The sequence below is a fragment of the Moschus berezovskii genome, chromosome 20 (assembly GCF_049115385.1).
Source record: "Moschus berezovskii isolate FMDL1 chromosome 20, NW_MosBer_1.0, whole genome shotgun sequence".
Taxonomy (NCBI): Eukaryota; Metazoa; Chordata; class Mammalia; order Artiodactyla; family Moschidae; genus Moschus; species Moschus berezovskii.
The window spans coordinates 72,325,498-72,346,112 of record NC_142479.1 but is presented as its reverse complement, the minus strand read 5'-3'; the positions used below and the strand labels follow the sequence as shown (position 1 = coordinate 72,346,112).

General features: G+C 44.1%; 1 protein-coding gene across 4 annotated transcripts in view; it reads right to left on the bottom strand.

Annotated features, from left to right (window-relative positions):
• Window positions 1–20,615, bottom strand: part of ABCA5 (ATP binding cassette subfamily A member 5) — a 62,588-nt gene that overhangs the window by 21,827 nt on the left and 20,146 nt on the right. For all 4 annotated transcript variants that reach the window (XM_055408710.2, XM_088829382.1, XM_055408711.2 and 1 more), the window contains 13 exons: window positions 20,315–20,503; window positions 17,968–18,115; window positions 14,654–14,822; window positions 13,253–13,311; window positions 12,193–12,303; window positions 10,750–10,925; window positions 9,922–10,041; window positions 8,804–8,942; window positions 8,196–8,286; window positions 7,620–7,759; window positions 6,421–6,540; window positions 3,030–3,231; window positions 2,279–2,448 (listed from right to left, as the gene is read on the bottom strand). In XM_055408710.2, the coding sequence (XP_055264685.2) occupies window positions 2,279–2,448; window positions 3,030–3,231; window positions 6,421–6,540; window positions 7,620–7,759; window positions 8,196–8,286; window positions 8,804–8,942; window positions 9,922–10,041; window positions 10,750–10,925; window positions 12,193–12,303; window positions 13,253–13,311; window positions 14,654–14,822; window positions 17,968–18,115; window positions 20,315–20,503 (1,834 nt within the window). The remainder of the gene's footprint in view (window positions 1–2,278; window positions 2,449–3,029; window positions 3,232–6,420; window positions 6,541–7,619; window positions 7,760–8,195; window positions 8,287–8,803; window positions 8,943–9,921; window positions 10,042–10,749; window positions 10,926–12,192; window positions 12,304–13,252; window positions 13,312–14,653; window positions 14,823–17,967; window positions 18,116–20,314; window positions 20,504–20,615) is intronic.

Below are 20,615 nucleotides of genomic sequence, written 5' to 3'. Positions count from 1 at the left end.
AAAGATGGGTGCTTCCAGTGATACGGTCTCTACTCTGATCCAGTGTGTTAACCATCTCCCATCTCTGAATGCTAGAGCGGTTCTGTATTCTTGAGACAGCACTGCATCACCTGTGATACAGAAAGCCTCACCAGAAGGGCAGGGCGCCCCCCAAGACACAGACTCAGAGGCCATGATTCCTAGAGGAAGCGAACCTTTAGGACCAACGGCAAGGCCTGGGAGATGAGAGACAGAGAGATAGACAGATAGATCGATGGCTGGGTGGATGGACAGATACGTGGATAGACAGACAGACAGACAGACTGATAGACAGGTGTAAGTAATTCTAGTGCTATTGAAGTCACTCAGTCATGTCCGACTCTTTGCGACCCCGTGGACTGTAGCCCACCAGGCTCCTCCGTCCATGGGATTGTCCAGGCAAGAATACTAAATATCAAATGGGACAAAACCTTGAAAATACTAGAATTTCTGGAGATCAGTGAGAGTGAAATCCAGGCAGAAATACTTGAGATGACACACAATTCCTCAAATACCAAAAAATGATCACAATGTCAGAGGGTGGGGCTCCACGTGGTACTGCATTTCAGCAACGCGAAATGGATATTAAAACCAAAATAAAAATTCTAATGAAAGAAGTGAAAAAACATAATGTTTTCTGTTCAAGCATGTTTTCTATCACTACGTACCTTCTTCCTCCAAAAGAGAGGTTACATCATAAACTGAGAGCTAGAATTTACGACGGAGAAGGCAATGGCAAGCCACTCCAGTACTCTTGCCTAGAAAATCCCATGGATGGAGGAGCCTGGTGGGCTGCAGTCCGTGGGGTCGCTGAGGGTCGGACACGACTGAGCGACTTCACTTTCACTTTTCACTTTCACACATTGGAGAAGGAAATGGCAACCCACTCCAGTGTTCTTGCCTGGAGAATCCCAGGGACGGGGGAGCCTGTTGGGCTTCCGTCTAAGGGGTCACACAGAGTCGGACACAACTGAAGTGACTCAGCAGCAGCAGCAGCAGCAGCAGAATTTACAAGTGATGACTTTAACAATCATCTGTAATCATCCCAAACTGTGATTTAATTCAGGGCAAAAGTTTTCAGCTGATAGTGAATCAAAAAGGAAAGATATTAGCATACAGGCGAAGTGCTGGGAAGTGTTAAACTACAGAGGATTTGTGAGTGTAGAAGGGGTACAAGAAATGCAACTGTCCAGCGTGTTTCAGCAAGATAAGCAAATGAAGCTGCCTGTGTTCTACTGAAAATTTGTATTGTTAGTTCACTTTAACTTCCTCCTCAAGAACCCTGGGACTGTACACCATCTACACAGATAGGAAATGTTGTAGAAACATCTAATTCATATCAAATTCTGAGTTAGGTTTTAACATTTTGAAAATCAAAATCTTGCTATCAGATTTTTAAAATTTTATTCTGAGCTTTGCTCAAAGCCATGGGTATAAAATTTCTTTCATATCTGATACTTACATGATAAAAATAATCAATAACAAATCCAAAAATATCCACTACAAATTTAATGTATTTGATTATAGAGACTTCCATGACAACTGTCCTTTATTCTAATTTTTCAGACAGTCCTTAAAAACTGTTAAAACACTTCTCTGTAGACATGTAACTGCATTAAATATTATATGCCATAACTCTTTCTAAAGAGTTTTCAAGTTCTGAAGTTTGTTTTGCTTGTTATAAACTTTTGAGATGAATTACATTGCTCTGAGAATAATGCCACTACTCTTAAAAAAGGAAATTTTATGAGTATAAACAACATAAATCAAAATATTTTAAAAAGTGTTAGATCAGTCCTGGGTGTTCATTGGAAGGACTGATGTTGAAGCTGAAACTCCAATACTTTGGCCACTTGATGCAAAGAGCTGAGTCATCTGAAAAAGACCCTGATGCTAGGAAAGATTGAGGGCGGGAGGAGAAGGGGACGACAGAGGATGAGATGGTTGGATGGCATCACTGACTCAATGGACATGAGTTTGAGAAAACTCTGGGAGTTGGTGATGGACAGGGAGGCCTGGCGTGCTGCAGTCCACGGGGTCATAAAGAGTCGGACACGACTGAGTGACTGAACTCCACACTTAAACCAAGATTTCATTAATCTATTACTCAGCATCAATGAGGGGTTTTATTTAACGTAAGTCTGCAGACTAACCATGCCTTCATCTTAGGTATATTTCTAAAATCCAAATCTCTGACCTACGTCGACCCCTCACCCCGGGCCCGATAAGCACACGCTCACAAACCTTCACACACTCTCACCAGTGGAGTTCTGAAGGAGCAGACTGGTTCTGTATTTATCGGGTTGATCTCCGGGTTTGAGGAAGTATAAGTCTGGAACAAGTCTGATGGGAACCACGGCATTTTTCAAAGAGTGATGTACCAAAAACATGAAAATCTGAACTGTGAAAAAAATTAAAAGTAGAAGCAACCTGAAAGGAAAAAAAATACAGTTGAAGGCATATTAACATGTATATCTACAAAATAATCTTCCTTCCCATGACGGTTAAAAGGTAGTCATTTGAAAAAGAAACTTCTCGCCAGCTCTCTGTTTCCCTCGAGAGTGCGTGACGTTGGGGGCCGCTCTCTCCTCCGCCCCCGCCCCCCACTGTGTCCACAGGCCCGTCCTCTGCATCTGGGTCTCTATTCCTTCCTTGTAAGTAGGTTCATCCGTACCACGTTTCTAGATTCCACAGACATGTGTTAATAGTGTTACTTGCTTTTCTCTTTCTGACTTACTTCACTCTGCGTAACAGGCTGAAGGTTCATCCACCTCACTAGAAGTGACTTGGTGTGCTCTTTTTTACGGCTGATACAGGTGTCGCTTGGAGGGAGGGGACTTATGTATACTTAGGGCTGATTTGGGTTGTTGTACAGCAGAAACCAATACAACATTGTAAAGCAATTTTCCTCCAATTAAAAAATAAAAAAAGAAAATGACAGAAAAATTTTAAATTAAAAAAAAAAAAACAAAACAAACCAGCTCCTCGGGTAGGAGAGTGCCTGTGCTTACACAGATCTCAGGGACTTGCTTTCGCGTCTCAAGTTGAGGAGGTGAAACCTGGCGATGGTAAACGCCTGCTGCCTCCAGAGGCCCTTGGCGCTCACCAGAGCAGCCTTGCTTTCAGAGAGAATAAGCAAGCTCTGCTCCATCTCATCGAAGGATTTTGAATCCAACTCTTCCTCCTGTGGCTGCTGAGAAAACACGCTGTAATCTATGTGCCAAAAGAGAAGGATGGAAAGTTACATTATCGCCCTTAGGAAGATGGAAACCTTCCTGAAGCATGTAAATTTCAAAGCAGCACACGCCTGGCAGGCAGCGGCACACGACGGAGGGGCTGTTAGGGACTTTGGCTACATGATCGAAACTGAACGTGTGCACAGCTCATGACCAGGACGTGCTCTCTCTGGCAGGACCCCAAGAGAATTAGGTGCGGAGGTTCACGGAAACATATGGACAAGAACGTCCGTGGCTAGTGCCCTATCCAGCACCCACACGTGGGACGGAACCCAAATGTCCATCAACAGGTGGAAGAATAAAAAGCCATGAAGTTTACCTTTAACAGCACAGCGTAAAGTTACAAAAGTGAACAAACTACTGTATAACTATAATAGCTTGATCTTAAAGCATTACATTAAACAAAAGAAACCAGAATATGTGTAAGGAAGAGATGTTATACGGCTGATGCCGAGAGACTGAAACCAGGTGAGACGTCTTGACGGGATAAAAATCAAGATACGCGATTTTCTAAAGAGTATTTTTCTGGGCTCCAAAATCACTGCGGATGCTGATTGCAGCCATGAAACTAAAAGACACTTACTCCTTGGAAGGAAAGTTATGACCAACCTAGATAGCATATTAAAAAGCAGAGACATTACTTTGCCAACAAAGGTCCGTCTAGTCAAGGCTATGGTTTTTCCCGTGGTCATGTGTGGATGTGAGAGTTGGACTGTGAAGAAAGCTGATCGCCGAAGAATTGATGCTTTTGAACTGTGGTGTTGGAGAAGACTCTTGAGAGTCCCTTGGACTGCAAGGAGATCCAACCAGCCATTCTAAAGGAGATCAGTCTTGGGTGTTCATTGCTAAAGCTGAAACTCCAATACTTTGGCCACCTCATGCGAAGAGCTGACTCACTGGAAAACACTGTGATGCTGGGAAGGATTGGGGGCAGGAGGAGACGGGGACGACAGAGAATGAGATGGCTGGATGGCATCACTGACTCGATGGACATGAGTTTGAGTGAACTCCGGGAGTTGCTGATGGACGGGGAGGTGCTGTGATTCATGGGGTCGCAGAGAGTCGGACACGACTGAGCGACTGAGCTGAACTGAGTGATTCAAGTTAAAAGTGGTGAAAAGTATTAAAAGGAGATGAAGACTGGCTTCAGCGTGAGGAAGGACCTAAGGTCTTAAGAAGGAAAAGCCCCAATACCCAAACAGAGCACAGGCCTCTCATCTTCATTCCCACGACACAGACGTTTTCTACAAACTGCCTCGTGTCCCTCAGGCTGTTGAGCGCCACACACTCGAGCGCCTTCCCCGCCGGGTGCTCTCTGTCACCCTCAGGATCACACCTGCTCACCGACAACATACTGCATCCTGACACCAGACTCCCTCTGGCTCCCCTGCTCCCACACCTGTGTCTCTGCTCAGCTCCATCGAACTGACGAACGCCCGCACCTCTCCAACTGTCTGAGATCTAGAGATTTCCTGTGAGCTTTCCTTCTCTAATCACAATCTAATACAAAGAATGGACTTACAGTGGGGGATGGAGAGAGACGAACGAACACAGAAAGCAGCGTGGACGTGTACACGCCACCACGTGTAGACAGGCAGCTAGTGGGAAGACGCTGCACAGCACGGGGGCTCGGCTCAGGGCTCTGTGACAACCGAGAGGCTGGGACGGGGAGATGGCAGGGTACACACGCACTTACAGCTGGTCTACCTCAGGTGCAGGAGAGACAGACAACACTGTAATGCGACTTTCCTCCAATTAAAATATAACAGAAAGATTACAGCCTGACACACGCTGTCATCGTAAAGTGACTTTCCTCCAGACCGAGCGGATCACCCCACGCCCGCCCTGCCGCCTGTCCGCCCTCCACTCCCAGCCTCACCTTCAGACGCACTCGTCTCAGCCGCGCCACTGACGCGTCAAGCTCACGACCTGCTTCTGCACTTCCAACTTTCTCTGTCTTCTACATTACCAAAACCACCCCTTCTGTTATCACCCAATTCCCATGGTGATCAGCAAGAAGCGACCACCTTCTTTCCTTATACAGCACGTGGTCCTGGCTCCCGTCTGTCCTCTCGTGAAGAATGAAAGTGCAATAATGGTGCCTTCCCAGCCAGCGCTTCCCGCCCTGCACTGCCCACCCTCGGGCGGCCCCTCTACTCCTGTCTAAGGGGCCGCACCCGACTCCCCAGGGCCGTCTTTACACGAGCGACCGCAGAGTGTGTGTCTTCAGCCCTAACACCCTCTCTTGGCTCTAAGCATGCACGTCACAGCCCATGGGCATCTCCACGGGGATGTCTACCAAGCGTCTCAAACAAGACAAACGTAATCACACCTGGAATCCTTCTTTCCAGGAACTGGCTGTTCCCCTCCGGTCAGGAAACGGCGATTCCACTGCCAATTCTCACGCTGAAAGCTTAGACACCTTCCTGACTCTGCCCTTCCCCAACCCCCGACAGGAGCCCGGCAGCAGGTCACCACCAGTGCCTCTAATACGACCCAAATCTGTCCGTATTTTCCAGTTTTCACAGCCATCCAAGTCCAAACAAGGGTCAGCAGTAACAGCTTCCTGACCGCTCTTCCTGCTTCCAGACTTCCTTCACAGTCCATCCATCATCCAACAGCCAGAACGCGCTTGTTGAAAATGCATATCAGATCATGTTACCCCTCAGCTCTAGAACTCTGTGCAAGCTTCACATTACATAGTACAGAGGCAAACGGAATGTTTCTGCAGACCTTCGGAGACTATACATGCCCTTCCCTTGCCTGCACCTCCGAGCTCCTCACGGCCATGCTCTCCCTGGCTTTCTGGCAGCCTTTCTCTGTCACCAAAAAACATCCAACCCATTCCTCAGTCAACATCGCCATGGCAGCAATTCCCTCTACCTGGGAGACTCTGCAATAAAACTTACTTTTCCCGCCTCTGGATCTCACTTTAAGTATCATCTCCTCGTGTTGCCCTGAGATACAATCTAAGTCACCTGCCTCCCCAGACCGCCCCACTGCTTCCTTCGCAGCGCCCACCACCATCTGTAAATACCTGAGCTACTTGACCTGTTTACTCCCTCCTTCTTTCCTCAAACACACACTCCACATGCTCACACAGTCACTGTCTGGATCTTGACCTCTCTGGCTCACTGCCTAAAATGCTTTGTTAGTTTGTTTTTACCTGCTTGGTCAATTTCCGCTTCAGCTTCTAGCTTTAAGAATACATCTTCCAAAGTCGTCATGGAGACACCATAAGAAATAACACCTAAGTCTGAATGACTGTCTAGAGCAGAAAATAAGCCTAAAAGGAAAAAAATGAAAGAACTTTGTGTAGCCAAGCATAGTGTCCTGAATGATTCTAAAATGTGCTTTAAAAGTAGAAAACAACTGAATTTACTGTGCTGCCACCACGGTTCCCAAACTTCTGGTCTCAGAACCCCTTCAACATTCCTAGAAATTGCCGTGGACCCCACGGAACGCTTGTTTAGGGACCTGTACCTATGAGATGTGAACCATGACATAAATTAAAACTAAGGAATGTTTTACAGACAGAATGATGGGCAGAGTACACTAAATTGACATGTATACTTCAGTTAATTAGTGATTCCTTTTCTTCAAAATAATTCAACTAACAGAAAATTTCTATCTAACTATAGGAATGCGATGGGATTTCTGTATAACTTATCTTCAGCAGTAATATCCTTATGGTTATTAAGAGATCCCTTAACAGATAAAGAAGACTGAGCTTGAGTTCCTCATCTGAATGGAGAAAATTAAGGCTACAAATAAGATAATTCAAGGGTTTACTGTATAATAATGTAATTCATTATGAAATCATGAAACTGAAAAGGTAATTGAGGGCTTACACAACCATATATGTGTGTGTGTTGTGTGTATATGTACACATTTGTGTGTATACACACTTGCCTGTGTGTGTGTACACATCTGTGTGCATGTGTATACATGTTTATGTGTGTATATACACTTGCCTATGTGTATATGTGTGTCCACATCTGTGTGCATGTGTGTATACATCTGTGTGCATGTGTGTCTGTATACATGTGTGTGTAGTTATATTCTTATTCCCAGGGGACCTACAAACAAAGGGAGCAGTTTCTTTCCTGACAATGCAAGCAATTATTTACGTAAGTTAACATAGTAGTTAGGAATTTCTTGAATGACATTTATTAAAAAAAAAGAAACGCTGGCTTACAGCATTTCTAGTTTCCACAAGTAAAATAAAGCAGAAACAGAATATTAACTCTGGGTACCTGGGTGCGTGTAAATATTACACAGAAAAATAAACCAAGTAAAATAAGAGAACTGCTCCCCAAGGCGGGATCTTAGTTTAGCAATCATGAAACCAGAAGTAGGGATTACCTGAAAATTTGTCCATGTCCTTGAAAGGCAAGCTGTACACAAGTTGCTGCTCATTCTGTTGTAACAAAGTGGCCGCAGGTATGTGTTGTTTAACCAGAGAAGAAAGAGATTCTGTGGCACAGTATCTGTCTATGTACATGCTGGAGAAAACCCAAAACCATGATTTCTTATGACGACTCAAAACAGCCCAAAATAAATTCTGAACGCTTTAAGCAAAAGTCTGTGCCATAGGGCTTTGCTGCTGGCTCAGTGGTAAAGAATCCACCCGCCAGAGCAGGAGACACGGGTTTGATCCCTGACCTGAGAAGATCCCACATGCCCAGGAGCAACTAAGCCGTGTGCATTACAACTACTGCGCCTGTGCTCTGAGGCCGGGAGCCGCAACTACTGAGGCCTGAGCGCCCGAGCCTGCGCTCCGCAACAGGAGGCCATGGCAACGCGAAGACTGCACTCCGCAGTGAAGAGCAGCCCCGCTTGCCGCAAACAGGGGAAGCCCGCACAGCAGAGAAGACCCTGCAGCCAAAAATTTAAATAAACAAATAAAAATAATTAAAAAAAAAAAAGAAGGAACGATACCTCAGCCGGTAGCCAATTCCCCATTTGCTTTTGAGAAAAATTGAAGAACCAACACATTTTAACATTCCTTGTGATATGACAGCCTTCCTATCTGCAAAGAGAGACTGGAGTTTCAATGTTACCATCTGTGACAGCATTAATAACTAGCGCTTGCATTTTCTGGATTATCCTGAGACACCGATGTTAACACGGTAAATTATCACATTAATCACCATTACATTGTGACCGCAACTTCCCACATGTGGGAACAACCGAGTGTGCCCCGGGCAATCCTGTGGGACGGGCCCTGGGAAGTGTGTCGCCCCCACGCAGGGCCAGCGAAGCCTCTGCTCTGCTGACCCCGCCCTGCACCGTCTGCTTCACCGCAGTAAGTCACGCTGGGAGCGGGACTGTGTGCGGTCCTGTGAGCTTCCATGGCACATTACCGAACCAGGGAGGTTAGGGGCTCGCTCCCAACACAAAAACATGTGATTTTAAAAGCAGTATAATAATACCTTTTTGGTGAAGAACGCACAATTTATCTACTCCTTAGAACTTAGCATTTCTATATCTAATTCCCATTTGGCCCCAAGACCTCATCCTTTTAAAAAGCAAGTAAAAAACCTCACCAGCAAGAATGTCAGCTTCATCCATGAAGTGAGTACTAAACACTGTCACCCGGTTTGCTTTTCTGTATTTCAGAAGATTCCAGACAATATGACGAGAACACGGGTCCATTCCAGCTGTTGGCTCATCCAACAACAGCACCTGCACGCAAAGGGGTGGGGGAGGACAGGGACGCCTCAGGAAAATGAAAGTATATAAAATCTATGTGGACCCTGAAAAGCCTCCCCAGTTAAAGTTACTGTATTAAAGTGTGTTAGCTCTGGGTTTCTCACTCATATGTGAGTTAGCATCAATTTAAAAAGTGGTCAGTTTGGCACATGAATCATTTCTTTGGTTTTGATTTTAAGAGACTAGTCTGTCTCTTACAGACATATAAGTCAGAAGTATACTAGCAATCAGGTAAACTGAGAAACAAAACACTGAAAAATAAACTGGAAAACAACACTGAGCGTATCGCTTTTGGCTAAAGTCAAATTTTATAGATGAAGCAACTGCTCATTAGAGAACTATGTTCCACATTAGCTCAAGGAAAGCAGTTGAAGACTTTCGTTTCAGAAACATGGAGGAAGAGGGAGCCCGGGTGCCCCGGCCACAGCAGCAGGGTACACGGGGCAGGGGGGCCCCGGGGCTCCTGGCTGCAGGCCCTTCTGACATAGGGCACAGCCCAGCTCCACTTCTACAGGACTGAGGATAGCACGGAACAGACACAAACAGAAGCGAGTCAACAAAACAGTCAAAGACAGCGATTCCTCTGATTCTGTCCTTATTATTGGATTATTACTGTAACCGTAACAGTAATAGAACAGTGCTTTTACAGCCACCGCTGAAATGGAACAAACGTTATTTTACTTCAGACCTTTTCTCAGAGAAATAAAACACTGCAGACACAAGTGAAGTCCATCTGACCCCTTCCCCTTCTGAGACATGACCACTGTCTTCAAGAGGTTCTGTGTCTTTCTGACTTTGGCTTTAAAACTTTATTATTATAATTACATCCATAATAATGTATAGCATTTTATGTATGTTTCATATACTGTGTCTATGTATATATTTCTACAACTTGCTTTTTTATTAAAATTAATTTAAAACTATCTCATCAACAACACTATTATCTGCTCACCTTTGGGTTCCCGAGAACAGCGATTCCTAAAGACAGTTTTCTTTTTTGGCCACCACTTAACTTTTTAGCCTGATTATCTTTGATAGCCTGCATGTCTAAATCCAGTAAGACTCTCTGCACCTATGAAAGGAAAGTGTGAATAAACATTTAAATCTCATCATTTACATAATTGTCAATACTACTTTCTAAGTGTTCCAATTTAATATCAACCTTTAAAATGTTCTCCTGGTATAGAATTTAATTTTGACGTATTGGTGCTATTGTTTAGTCACTAAGTCTTGTCTGACTCTGCAACCCCATGGACAGGGGACTCTCCGGGCAAGAATCCTGGAATGGGTTGCCATGTCCTCCTCCAGGGGATCTTCTCAACTCAGGGATGGAACCCGTGTCTCCTACAATGGCAGGCAGATTCTTTACTGCTGAGCCACCAGAAGCCCAATTTTCCACCTATAATTTTGAAATAACAGGAAGATTCCTGATGGGAGGGCCTGTTTTACTTCTGTGATCCCTGGCTGGTGGGGAAAGGGAGTCAGTGTAAAGGCTCCATGTGTATGCGGCTTGTCTGGCAGGGGAAGCGGGTGGAAGTGAAAAGAAAAGAAACATCCACACGGACAGTCTGGAGTCCTCCAGACGGAGTGAGGACTTTTTTCTATGTGCTTCAACTTCTGCTCCAATTTCCATCTGATTCTTTATGATGACTTTCTGCTCACTGGCTCAGAGGAAGTTTTTATATTTAGAGTTTCAAGCACATTTTCGTTACACGGGTCACTGCAAAAGGTCACTAATTTATAGCAAGTAAGAGTAAAGATTTCTACACAGATAACATACTTCCTGTATGACGTCATTGGCTGGTATTCCTTTGATTGACGCCAAAATGGACAAGTTTTCCTCTACCGTCAGGACATCAAAGTGTATGTCTAGCTGTGGACAAATGCCAATCATTTTCCTGGCTTCAAACATTTCATCTATTTCTGAGACTCTGTGTCCATATATGGATGCAAACCCTAAAAAGCAAAATATACATTTACATTAAATATTAATTTGTATGTGTGTTTTAAAGTATACTAATAATTCAGTTATTTGTATGTATTAGTAACAGACATAAAATAAGAGTTAGTACACAGCTGGAAGACACAGCACACCCTAATTTCCATATGAACAGTGATCTGCTTCCACTTATACTCCAGCCTCATTTATATTCGTTATAAATGCCCTTCATCTTCAAGGCATATTACAGAGCGGAGACAGCAAAGGGTCAGAGGTTTCACACTAAATGGAAGCGTCCACTGATGCAAGAATTACACTATCACAACACTCCAGCAACAATTTCCCCTCATTTCTAAGCAGTGCGCAGCGGCAAAGAGAACAAAGAAGTTAAAATTTACCCCTGACCAGCTGCATGACTTTGGGAAAATCACCTGATCTAAATTCGAGCTTTCTTATCCTACAAGCTGAATATTAATACATCCCGCTTTACTTAAGAACTAGTAAATCAGTGTGATAGTGTGGAAAATTGTACCAAAAATAATAAATCCTTACATGAATGAAAGGTATTATAAATACCACCAGAGAGTGACACAGAGGTAAGTGACAAAATCAAACTAATTTTAAAAGTCAAACCACTGCTCATGTGTGGCAGGGGCCGACACAACATGGTAAAGCAGTTACCCTCCAATTAAAAAAGTTAAACCACAGCTAAACGGATGCAGATTTGATACCCTGAAACTTGGCCCTTTCTTAGAGTGAAATTTTTACTGCCCTGCAGCTCTGCGTGGTCATGGAAAACTGGAGCTGCTGTTCTGAACTCTCACCTACAGGGCAACCACAGACAGCAGTTACACGCTGGAGGTACTGCTCTAAAAATTCTAAGGAGGCTGCACTGACATCTGTCATTCTTTCCTTCTGAACTTACTGGTGCTCACTTAGAAATCTTCATTTTCTCAACCAAAATGTCTGCGGGCCTCATTTCATTTCCAATTAATTGATTTAATCCTTCCTTGAAAATGAACAATAAACATAAACACAAGTAAAATACCTGATAAAATAGGTACAAAATTAGGCTACTTTTAAATATGACGGAATCATCTTTATTTTCTGCTGAAGAACAAATGAGTGTAATACAAAGGAGAAAAAATGAAAACAGAAGTTGATACCAAATCACCGACAAAAATCAATCAGTACATATTTCAGGGATAAGTGAATGACCATGGTGCCTTAGTTACTAACCCTACTAAGACAAATGAACAGACTCTTAAGTCAGAAAACTCTTACCATCCGAGGGCGGGCACAGCCCACACAGAACGTTCATCAGTGTGCTCTTTCCTGTTCCGCTGTGGCCGAGCAGGGCAGTGATCTGGCCCTCGTATATGTCAAAGGACAAACCTAGTGTGGGGAAAAAGGACACTCAAGTGTGCTCTTTATTTGCTGAGTCTTGCATAATAAGATAAGTCATAATACTTGGGCAGTCTTGAAATTAGTCAATAGATTTAAAGACAGAAGTTACCAGCTTATTTAATAATGTAAGATTTAATACTGTAATAAAACAATAATTCTTTCTTATAGTCAATAGTATGAACAGTAAGAAAAGGTAACACAAAATAAACTTTTATTTTTTTGTTACACTGACAGAGTCAGAGGGGGCACAAAATATCAGGAGGGAGGTCTCTATTACCCACTTTTGGGAACTCCCAAGGGTATTAAGAAAGCCCATGGATAGAAGGAGCCTAGTGGGCTAGTCCATAGGGTCACAGAAGAGTCAGACATGACTAAGCGACTAAACAACAAAGGGAATTAAAACAGAAGAACAAAGTTTGTTTCCAAAGGTATTTAGAGGCACGTTAAAAACATCAGCAAAAATTATAAGTTAACCAACAGCGTTCTGTTGTTGGACTTGCTAAGTTGAGTCTGACTCTGCGGCCCCATGAACTGCAGCCCACCAGGCTCCTCTGTCCACGGGATTCTCCAGGCAAGAATACTGGAATGGGTTGCCATGCCCTCTTCCAGGGGATCTCCCCCACCCAGGGATCGAACCCGAGTCTCATATGCCTCCTGCATTGGCAGGCGGGTTCTTTGCCACTAGCGCTACCTGGGAAGCCCTGTATACACGTGCATGACAATAAAATTAAAAAGGACACAGATTTAAGAATTGACAACTTTTCATCTTAGTAGATATTACTTTTTTCTTTTACTACTTTGATGATGTTAACTTTTATTCTGAACATTACTCACAAAAAGAAAGTATCTCCAGAGGAAAGACAGAAAATTGTAAAGGAGTTTAAATTTCCCATTTGTGCTTTATTCCTACAGACTGAACACCAGGAGAGTTACTCACTTCTCAAAGCCTCCACATTTTCACCTTTCTTTCTGTGGGTCTTCTGAATACCACTGATTCTGAAAAACACCATTTACTACTTTATCTAAAGCAATCTCCAAGTGTGCGTCTCTGTGTATGATATTTTTAATCGAAGCTGTCATATTTAATGGGAATAAAGTACTTTCCTACTAAAACAATAAACCAAAGAAACCTGGCAACAATAATAAAAGTATCACAAAGAAACTACAGGAGAAGACTATATTACTTCTCTCCATTTTAAGTGTAACTCATTCATTTTTCATGTCAAGCCAACCACTGAAAAGAAACTGAAACATTGGACTCAAGCAGTTTACAGATTTCTTATTTCATATTTGATTCTTTTCCATTTGTAATTAATTAATACTTGTCATATCAATTAAGGGAGATTAAAAACCAGATGCTATTTCACATCAGTACATGTTTCAAACTGTCTTGAAGTGATTCTCTCATTGTACTTTAAATGTTTTACATAATTTTTTAAAGAATTAATGGTCTTGCTCACTAGTTTAACTCTTACTCTTAAGAAGGCCGACCACCAGTCCACTGATTGCATCTTAAATACATAATTCTCCTTTGCATTTATGTGTTTTTCTTAAATTTAAAAAATACAAACTATACTCCACTTTTTCTTTCACTTTTCTCTCTTTTCTCTTTCTCCTTATTTTTTTAAATTTGATTTTGACTGAACTAGTAAGGAATAGTTATGAATTTCTCTGGTTCTCTGAAATTAAGCTGGTGTGACAAGTTAATTATGTCACAGTTTCTAAGGGTCTATCAAATTAACAGCACAATTTAATGTCTGACACGTCTCAGATAATATAGCTCAAATAAAAATAGAAAACTAATATCTATTGCTTTAATTTACATGGTTTTAGCAGCTAAGTTGTGACCAACTCTTGCGACCCCATGGACTGTAGCCTACCAAGCTCCTCTGTCCATGGCATTTTCTAGGCAAGCATATTGGAGTGGGTTGCCATTTCCTTCTCCAGGGGAACTTTTTAACCCAGGAATTGAACCCAGAACTTCTGCATTGCAAGCAGATACTTTACCAACTGAGCTATGAGTGAATCCCTCTTAATTTACATAATGAAGAAATTTTAAAATGGCTTAATTTTATAAATACTAGATTTTATTATTTAAAAAATTTTCTATTCAAACATAAAATGTCAAACCTAGCAGCAAATTTATTCTAAATGGTTACAAAGAAAATAAAAACTTAAAAGAGAATTAGCCCTTGATACTGTTTTTTAAAAATCACAAAATGTGTACCAAATCTCCTAAAATACCATGCTTACATACATTACATAAAAGACAGGATTTACACGTGGCATGTCCCATGAGCAGTTCGTAAGACCTAAACTGCCAGAGATTAAATCATACCTGATGGCTTCTTTTCCTATAAATTCTGAAGAAACAGGCTCAACAATTTCACTAAAACTAACATTCCCATTCACGTTGCCCTCTGATAACTCCTTATAATTCCTTTTACTCTTTGACCAATATGATGGCTTCAGAAAATAAAATGATGATCTCCGTAAGCCAAATTCTCCTGAAAAACAGAAAAACAAAAACACAACCGAGTTATCCTAACAAATTATTTCTGAAAACTAGTGTTTAAATCTGAATCACTAGTTCAGGGTCGATGCATGTTATAGGATGTTCGGGGCTGGCATGCGGGGATGACCCAGAGGGAGGATAAAAGGAGGAGGGAGGTGGGAGGGGGGTTCAGGAGGGGGAACTTATGTAAACCTGGGGCGAATTCATGTCAATGTATGGCAAAACCAACCAATATAATATTGTAAAATAATTTGCCTCCAATAAAAAATAAATTAATTACAAAAAAATAAATAAATAAATCCGAAAGGCAGTCTGTGAAACCTAAGACAACCCGAAGTTTAGACATAAAGTCCTAAGTCAACAGTGGGAAACATAGCAGTCTTACTGACAGAGAACTCCTGTCACAAAGAGTTTCAGGGCTACTGCGAGTCCATGGAATGTAAAAGGCAAGCAAAGCACACTTTCCGCCCTGGAGACTTCCACCACTGCGAGGACAGCACACGCCTAATGGCTAACACACAGCGTACAACACGAGGCAACAGTGTAACAAGAGTTCAGAGGGTGAAGAGTGTACATCGGGGCATTCTGAAGGCTTGAGTCAGCATCACCTTAGTCTTTTGGGAGCAGACAATATTCAGAAAGGCTGCTACAGCTCACAGAGAGGACGTTTTAGAAGCAGGAGAGGAACAGGGCAGAACCGACACCGGAGACTCCAGTCTGGCTACCCAAGGCACGGGCGGACTTTCTCCCTTTCTCCCCGAGGAACCAACATTCCCCATCCTTTCTAACACGCCCGCCCCCACCACGGCTGATGACCACATTTCAGAGGGCGCTGCTCCCAACTAGAGAGAGTCCAGTGGACCGGACGGGCACTGTGCAGGCTCTGGTGACCCCTCTGCTTCAGCCACGAGCAGATACCAACTAGCGAGAAGCGAAGGACCTGCTGGGCACAAGTCTCCTGTCCCTCTCCCACTGGACGTGAATGAAAGCACAGCCCTGTGCGGGCCCCAGGAGATAAACCCACCAGACTCTGAGCCAGGAGCAGCAACATGGAGAAGGTGGGACCCTGTGACACAGCCAAGCAAGGCGACCACCTGGGAGCCCACCCTGACTCTGGACTCGGAATGAAGAGACTGATTTCCTTCTTGTTTAAGACAATTAAAAAAGGTCCTCTGTTACATGAGTAACGAAACATAATCTAACTGATACAATGGAGACGCCTTTAAATAAACAGGACTGAATGGATGGATATAAAATACAGTAAGGAGAGGGGAGCCATGGTAACAGGGGACTGAACGTATAAACGCACCGTGCAGGACGTCGACTCTCGACAAGTTTCTTTTTATTTCACTGGGATGTGCTCAGCAGGACTTCTGAGCAGGTGGTCAGCTTGACTAAAGGCAATGGCAAGGTTCTCGGACAGACTTGAGGTAGGTAACTAGATGAGCGCTGCTGCAATGGTGGAGAATGGTGCAGCCCACAGGACTTTGCAACAGCGGACAAGACCTCGTCTGCGCTGTAACCGGCGGCCCACAGGACTTTGCAACAGCGGACAAGACCTCGTCTGCGCTGTAACCGGCGGCCCACAGGACTTTGCAACAGCGGACAAGACCTCGTCTGCGCTGTAACCGGCGGCCCACAGGACTTTGCAACAGCGGACAAGACCTCGTCTGCGCTGTAACCGGCGGCCCACAGGACTTTGCAACAGCGGACAAGACCTCGTCTGCGCTGTAACCGGCGGCCCACAGGACTTTGCAACAGCGGACAAGACCTCGTCTGCGCTGTAACCGGCGGCCCACAGGACTTTGCAACAGCGGACAAGACCTCGTCTGCGCTGTAACCGGCGGCCCACAGGACTTTGCAACAGCGGACAAGACCTCGTCTGCGCTGTAACCGGCGGCCCACAGGACTTTGCAACAGCGGACAAGACCTCGTCTGCGCTGTAACCGGCGGCCCACAGGACTTTGCAACAGCGGACAAGACCTCGTCTGCGCTGTAACCGGCGGCCCACAGGACTTTGCAACAGCGGACAAGACCTCGTCTGCGCTGTAACCGGCGGCCCACAGGACTTTGCAACAGCGGACAAGACCTCGTCTGCGCTGTAACCGGCGGCCAGGCGCAGCTGCTGACCCCTCGGCACGCGCCTGTGCTGCTCCCTGGGGGCTCAGATGGGAAAGAGTCTGCCGGCAACGCGGGAGACCCGAGTTCCACCCCTGGGTCGGGAAGATCCCCTGGAGGAGGGCATGGCTGACCACTCCAATGTCCTGGCCTGGAGAATCCCGTGGACAGAGGAGCCTGGTGGGCTACAGTCCACGGGGTCACCAAGAGTGGGACACGACTGAGCGACTAACACAACAATGGCCCTGCTGAGGAAGGAAGTGCTCATCTGTTCACTTCTAAGTAATTAAAACTTACAAGTCACACGTGTCTTGTCATGTAAGACTGCAGAGCAGGAACGCAGACAGAATGAACGAGGGGGAAAGGAAAGGGGCTACTGAATAATATTCTGAACCTGCCCGGGTTTGCAGTAGGTGCAGGGTCAGAGACACGGCATGGGAGAGGTTGCCAGGCTGCTCCACTGTTGGACCTTCGAGGGCCCCACAGAGCAGTGCTTCAGCCAAAAAGATGGACGCGGGGAGGGACTGAGTTAAGAAGTCAAGCAGAGGTTTAAGGCTCTCAGAGCACACGGCCTCTTTTTGCCCAGTCTCCTTACATTCACTGGGAGCTAAGGTATAAGGTACAAAATACAATTACAATTAAATTAAAAGCTGTTAACAGTGAACACGACTTAAGAGTACTCAGCTAGAAAAAAAGCTAAAATTAACCCACAGTGAGCTCAACCCAGTGCTCTGCGACAACCTGGAGGGGTGGGATGGAGAGGCAAGTGGGAAGGAGGCTCAACAGGGAGGGGACACATGCACACATGTGGCCGAGTCTCGTTGAGGTATGGCAGAAACCAACACTTTTTCGGAAAGCAATTACCCCTCAAGTAAAAAGAAATGAATATTTCAAAAAGAATATTTTAAAAAATCAAAACCAATAAACCATTAATCTTATAAGAAAAAAAATTAAGGTAACTTTAGGTGGACAAAAACCTGAAAAATCTTTCAAGTAAGATTCAGTAACTATCTGCATACCTGGGATGACCTGATCGAGATAAACCGCCAGGAGGATGTAGAAAATGCTGTTAAGTGTCAGCATCATAAGAGTAATAATTAGAGGGTACGGGCCTTCAGTCAGGTTAGAAAATAAAGCACCTTCATCAGCGTCTTCCAAATGCATGACCTGAAAAACAAAAATGTCCACCTGATAACACAAAAATGGTCAAAAATAAGCAAAAGCTAACATTATGTCCAGAGTCAAGAAACTGGGACGCTTAGGAGATTAAGTGGTTTGGCCAAATTAGTAATATGAACTTATAAAGAAAACAATAAAAACCTGACCAAAATATGAGTTTATCACGAGAACCCTTTCTGATCATGTTTTTAAAGCTGCGTGTTGGTTCGTGCAGCATGTCTTTTTAATGCTGTAGCTATCATATGAAATGAAAACTGATGCGAGAGAAAGGGTTTACGGTCCAGAGAAGTCAAACAAGTTATCAGAGGAAAAACTTACGGTCAGCACCTTTCAACCCTGAAAAGGGAGAAGGCGCTATAACTAATTAACACTACTATTAAATTATTCATAGCAGATGCATTGACAGAGCAGGAGGTTTCAGGCCTGCCACGAAGGGAACAGACTCTAACTGCACTGTGGAGGGTTTCAGCAGCCCCATCCGTGAGACGAAGGTGGGTTACATGGCACTGAAAGTCCCTCCCAATCAACACAGACCCTGGATCTATAATCAATCCTGTCTTCCTCAGTGAAGGGGGACGCGGTGGATACTCAGAACATGCAACACCAGCTTTTAGGTCTCAAATAAGTCACATCCGTTAGACTTGATATTCACACACAATTCAAGTCCTGCAAATCAGAAGTCTATCCAGCCAATATGAATAATCTCTTATATGAAATAATCACATTTTTTTCTTCTTTACGCATTAACTAAATATATGTTCTAATATATAAAGCAGTTTTTTTGTGAGAATTTTCTCTTAGAACCTCACTGCTCTTAAAAACTAAGAAAAATCACATTATAAACACCAATGAAAGTAAGAGAGAAAGTCGCTCAGTCGTGTCCAACTCTTTGCGACTCCATGGAGTACACGGTCCACGGAATTCTCCAGGCCAGAATACTGAAGTGGGTAACCTTTCCTTTTTCCAGGAATCTTCCCAATCCAAGGATTAAACCCAAGTCTCCCACATTGTGGGTGGATTCTTTACCAGCTGAGCCACAAGGAAAGTGCATAAACACCAATACTATTCAGGTAAAGACAATCCCCTGAGTCCTGGACTTATAAAATCCACAAGGGTTTCCCTGGTGGCTCAGATGGTAAAGAACATGTCTGCCATTGCAGGAGACCTGGGTTTAATCCCTGGGTCAGGAAGATCCCCTGGAGGAGGAAATGGCCACCCACTCCAGGATTCTTGCCTGGAGAACCCCATGGAAAGAGGAGCTTAGCGGGCTACAGTCCAGGGGGCCACAAAGAGTCAGACACGACTTAGAACAGAGACAACCACAGTTCTTATCTCACTACTATGGTCATGAAAAATTTGTTTTGCTTCACACAGCTTTCTCCCAGGCGTACATCTGAGATAAACTTACGACAAGGAGCGGTTAAGTTCCTTGATGCTCAAATCAATGACTAGATTGCTGTTGCTGTCCAGTCGCTCAGTTGTGTCCGACTCTTTGCAACCCCATGGACTGTAGCCTGCCAGGCTCTTTTGTCCATGGGATTTCCCAGGGAAGAATACTGGATGGAAGAGGCTCGCCATTTCCTCCTCCAGGGGATCTTTCCCAACCCAGGGGTCAAAGCTGTGTCTCCTGAGTCAGGAGGTGAATTCTGTACAACTGAGCCACCTGGTGGCTCAAAGGTTAAAGCGTCTGCCTCCAATGCGGGAGACCCGGGTTCGATCCCTGGGTCGGGAAGATCCCCTGGAGAAGGAAATGGTAACCCACTCCAGTATTCCTGCCTGGAGAATCCCATGGACGGAGAAGCCTGGTAGGCTACAGTCCACGGGGTCGCAAAGAGTCGGACACGACTGAGCGACAGAACGGAACGAACGGAACGAGCCACCTGGTGCTTTAACCAGTGACTTCTAACAAGCCAAGTTGTTCCAATGAAACAGACTGCTGTGTTTCATTAAAACAAAAAGTGGAGAGCTCGTTGATAAAAAGGTCATACAAATGAAAAGCTTAAAAATGGAGAAAACATAAATGAAATCAATAGAAAAGGTACTCCGGTTTTCAAATAGCATCCTTTCTCATGTTTATTGTAAAATTTTTTGCAAACCAAAGGCAGGATTCATGGTAGTATAATATGCTGCGTGGAAGTGGAGAGAAAGAAAGCATCTGGGGAAAGCAAGATTAAACACGTCACGTACCTGTGCAACACCAATCAGGAAAGCGCACTGGCAGAAGGGACCGAGGAGCCACACTAACGATCGGGGGAAACTCTCCATGAGGACGATCAGGAGGCCAACAAATCCAAAAGCCACTGTGACTAAAAACTCAACTATTCCCACGTGCTTTGATTGTTTAAAAAGAGGCGTCAGCATTAAAGCAAAAAATACCTGCAAGATACCAATGTTAATGTTAATGCATTGTTCATATACACTGATATGAAAACAAGATTAAATTTTTGCTTGTGAAAAAACAAGCTATTTTCATTAGAAACTACATTCA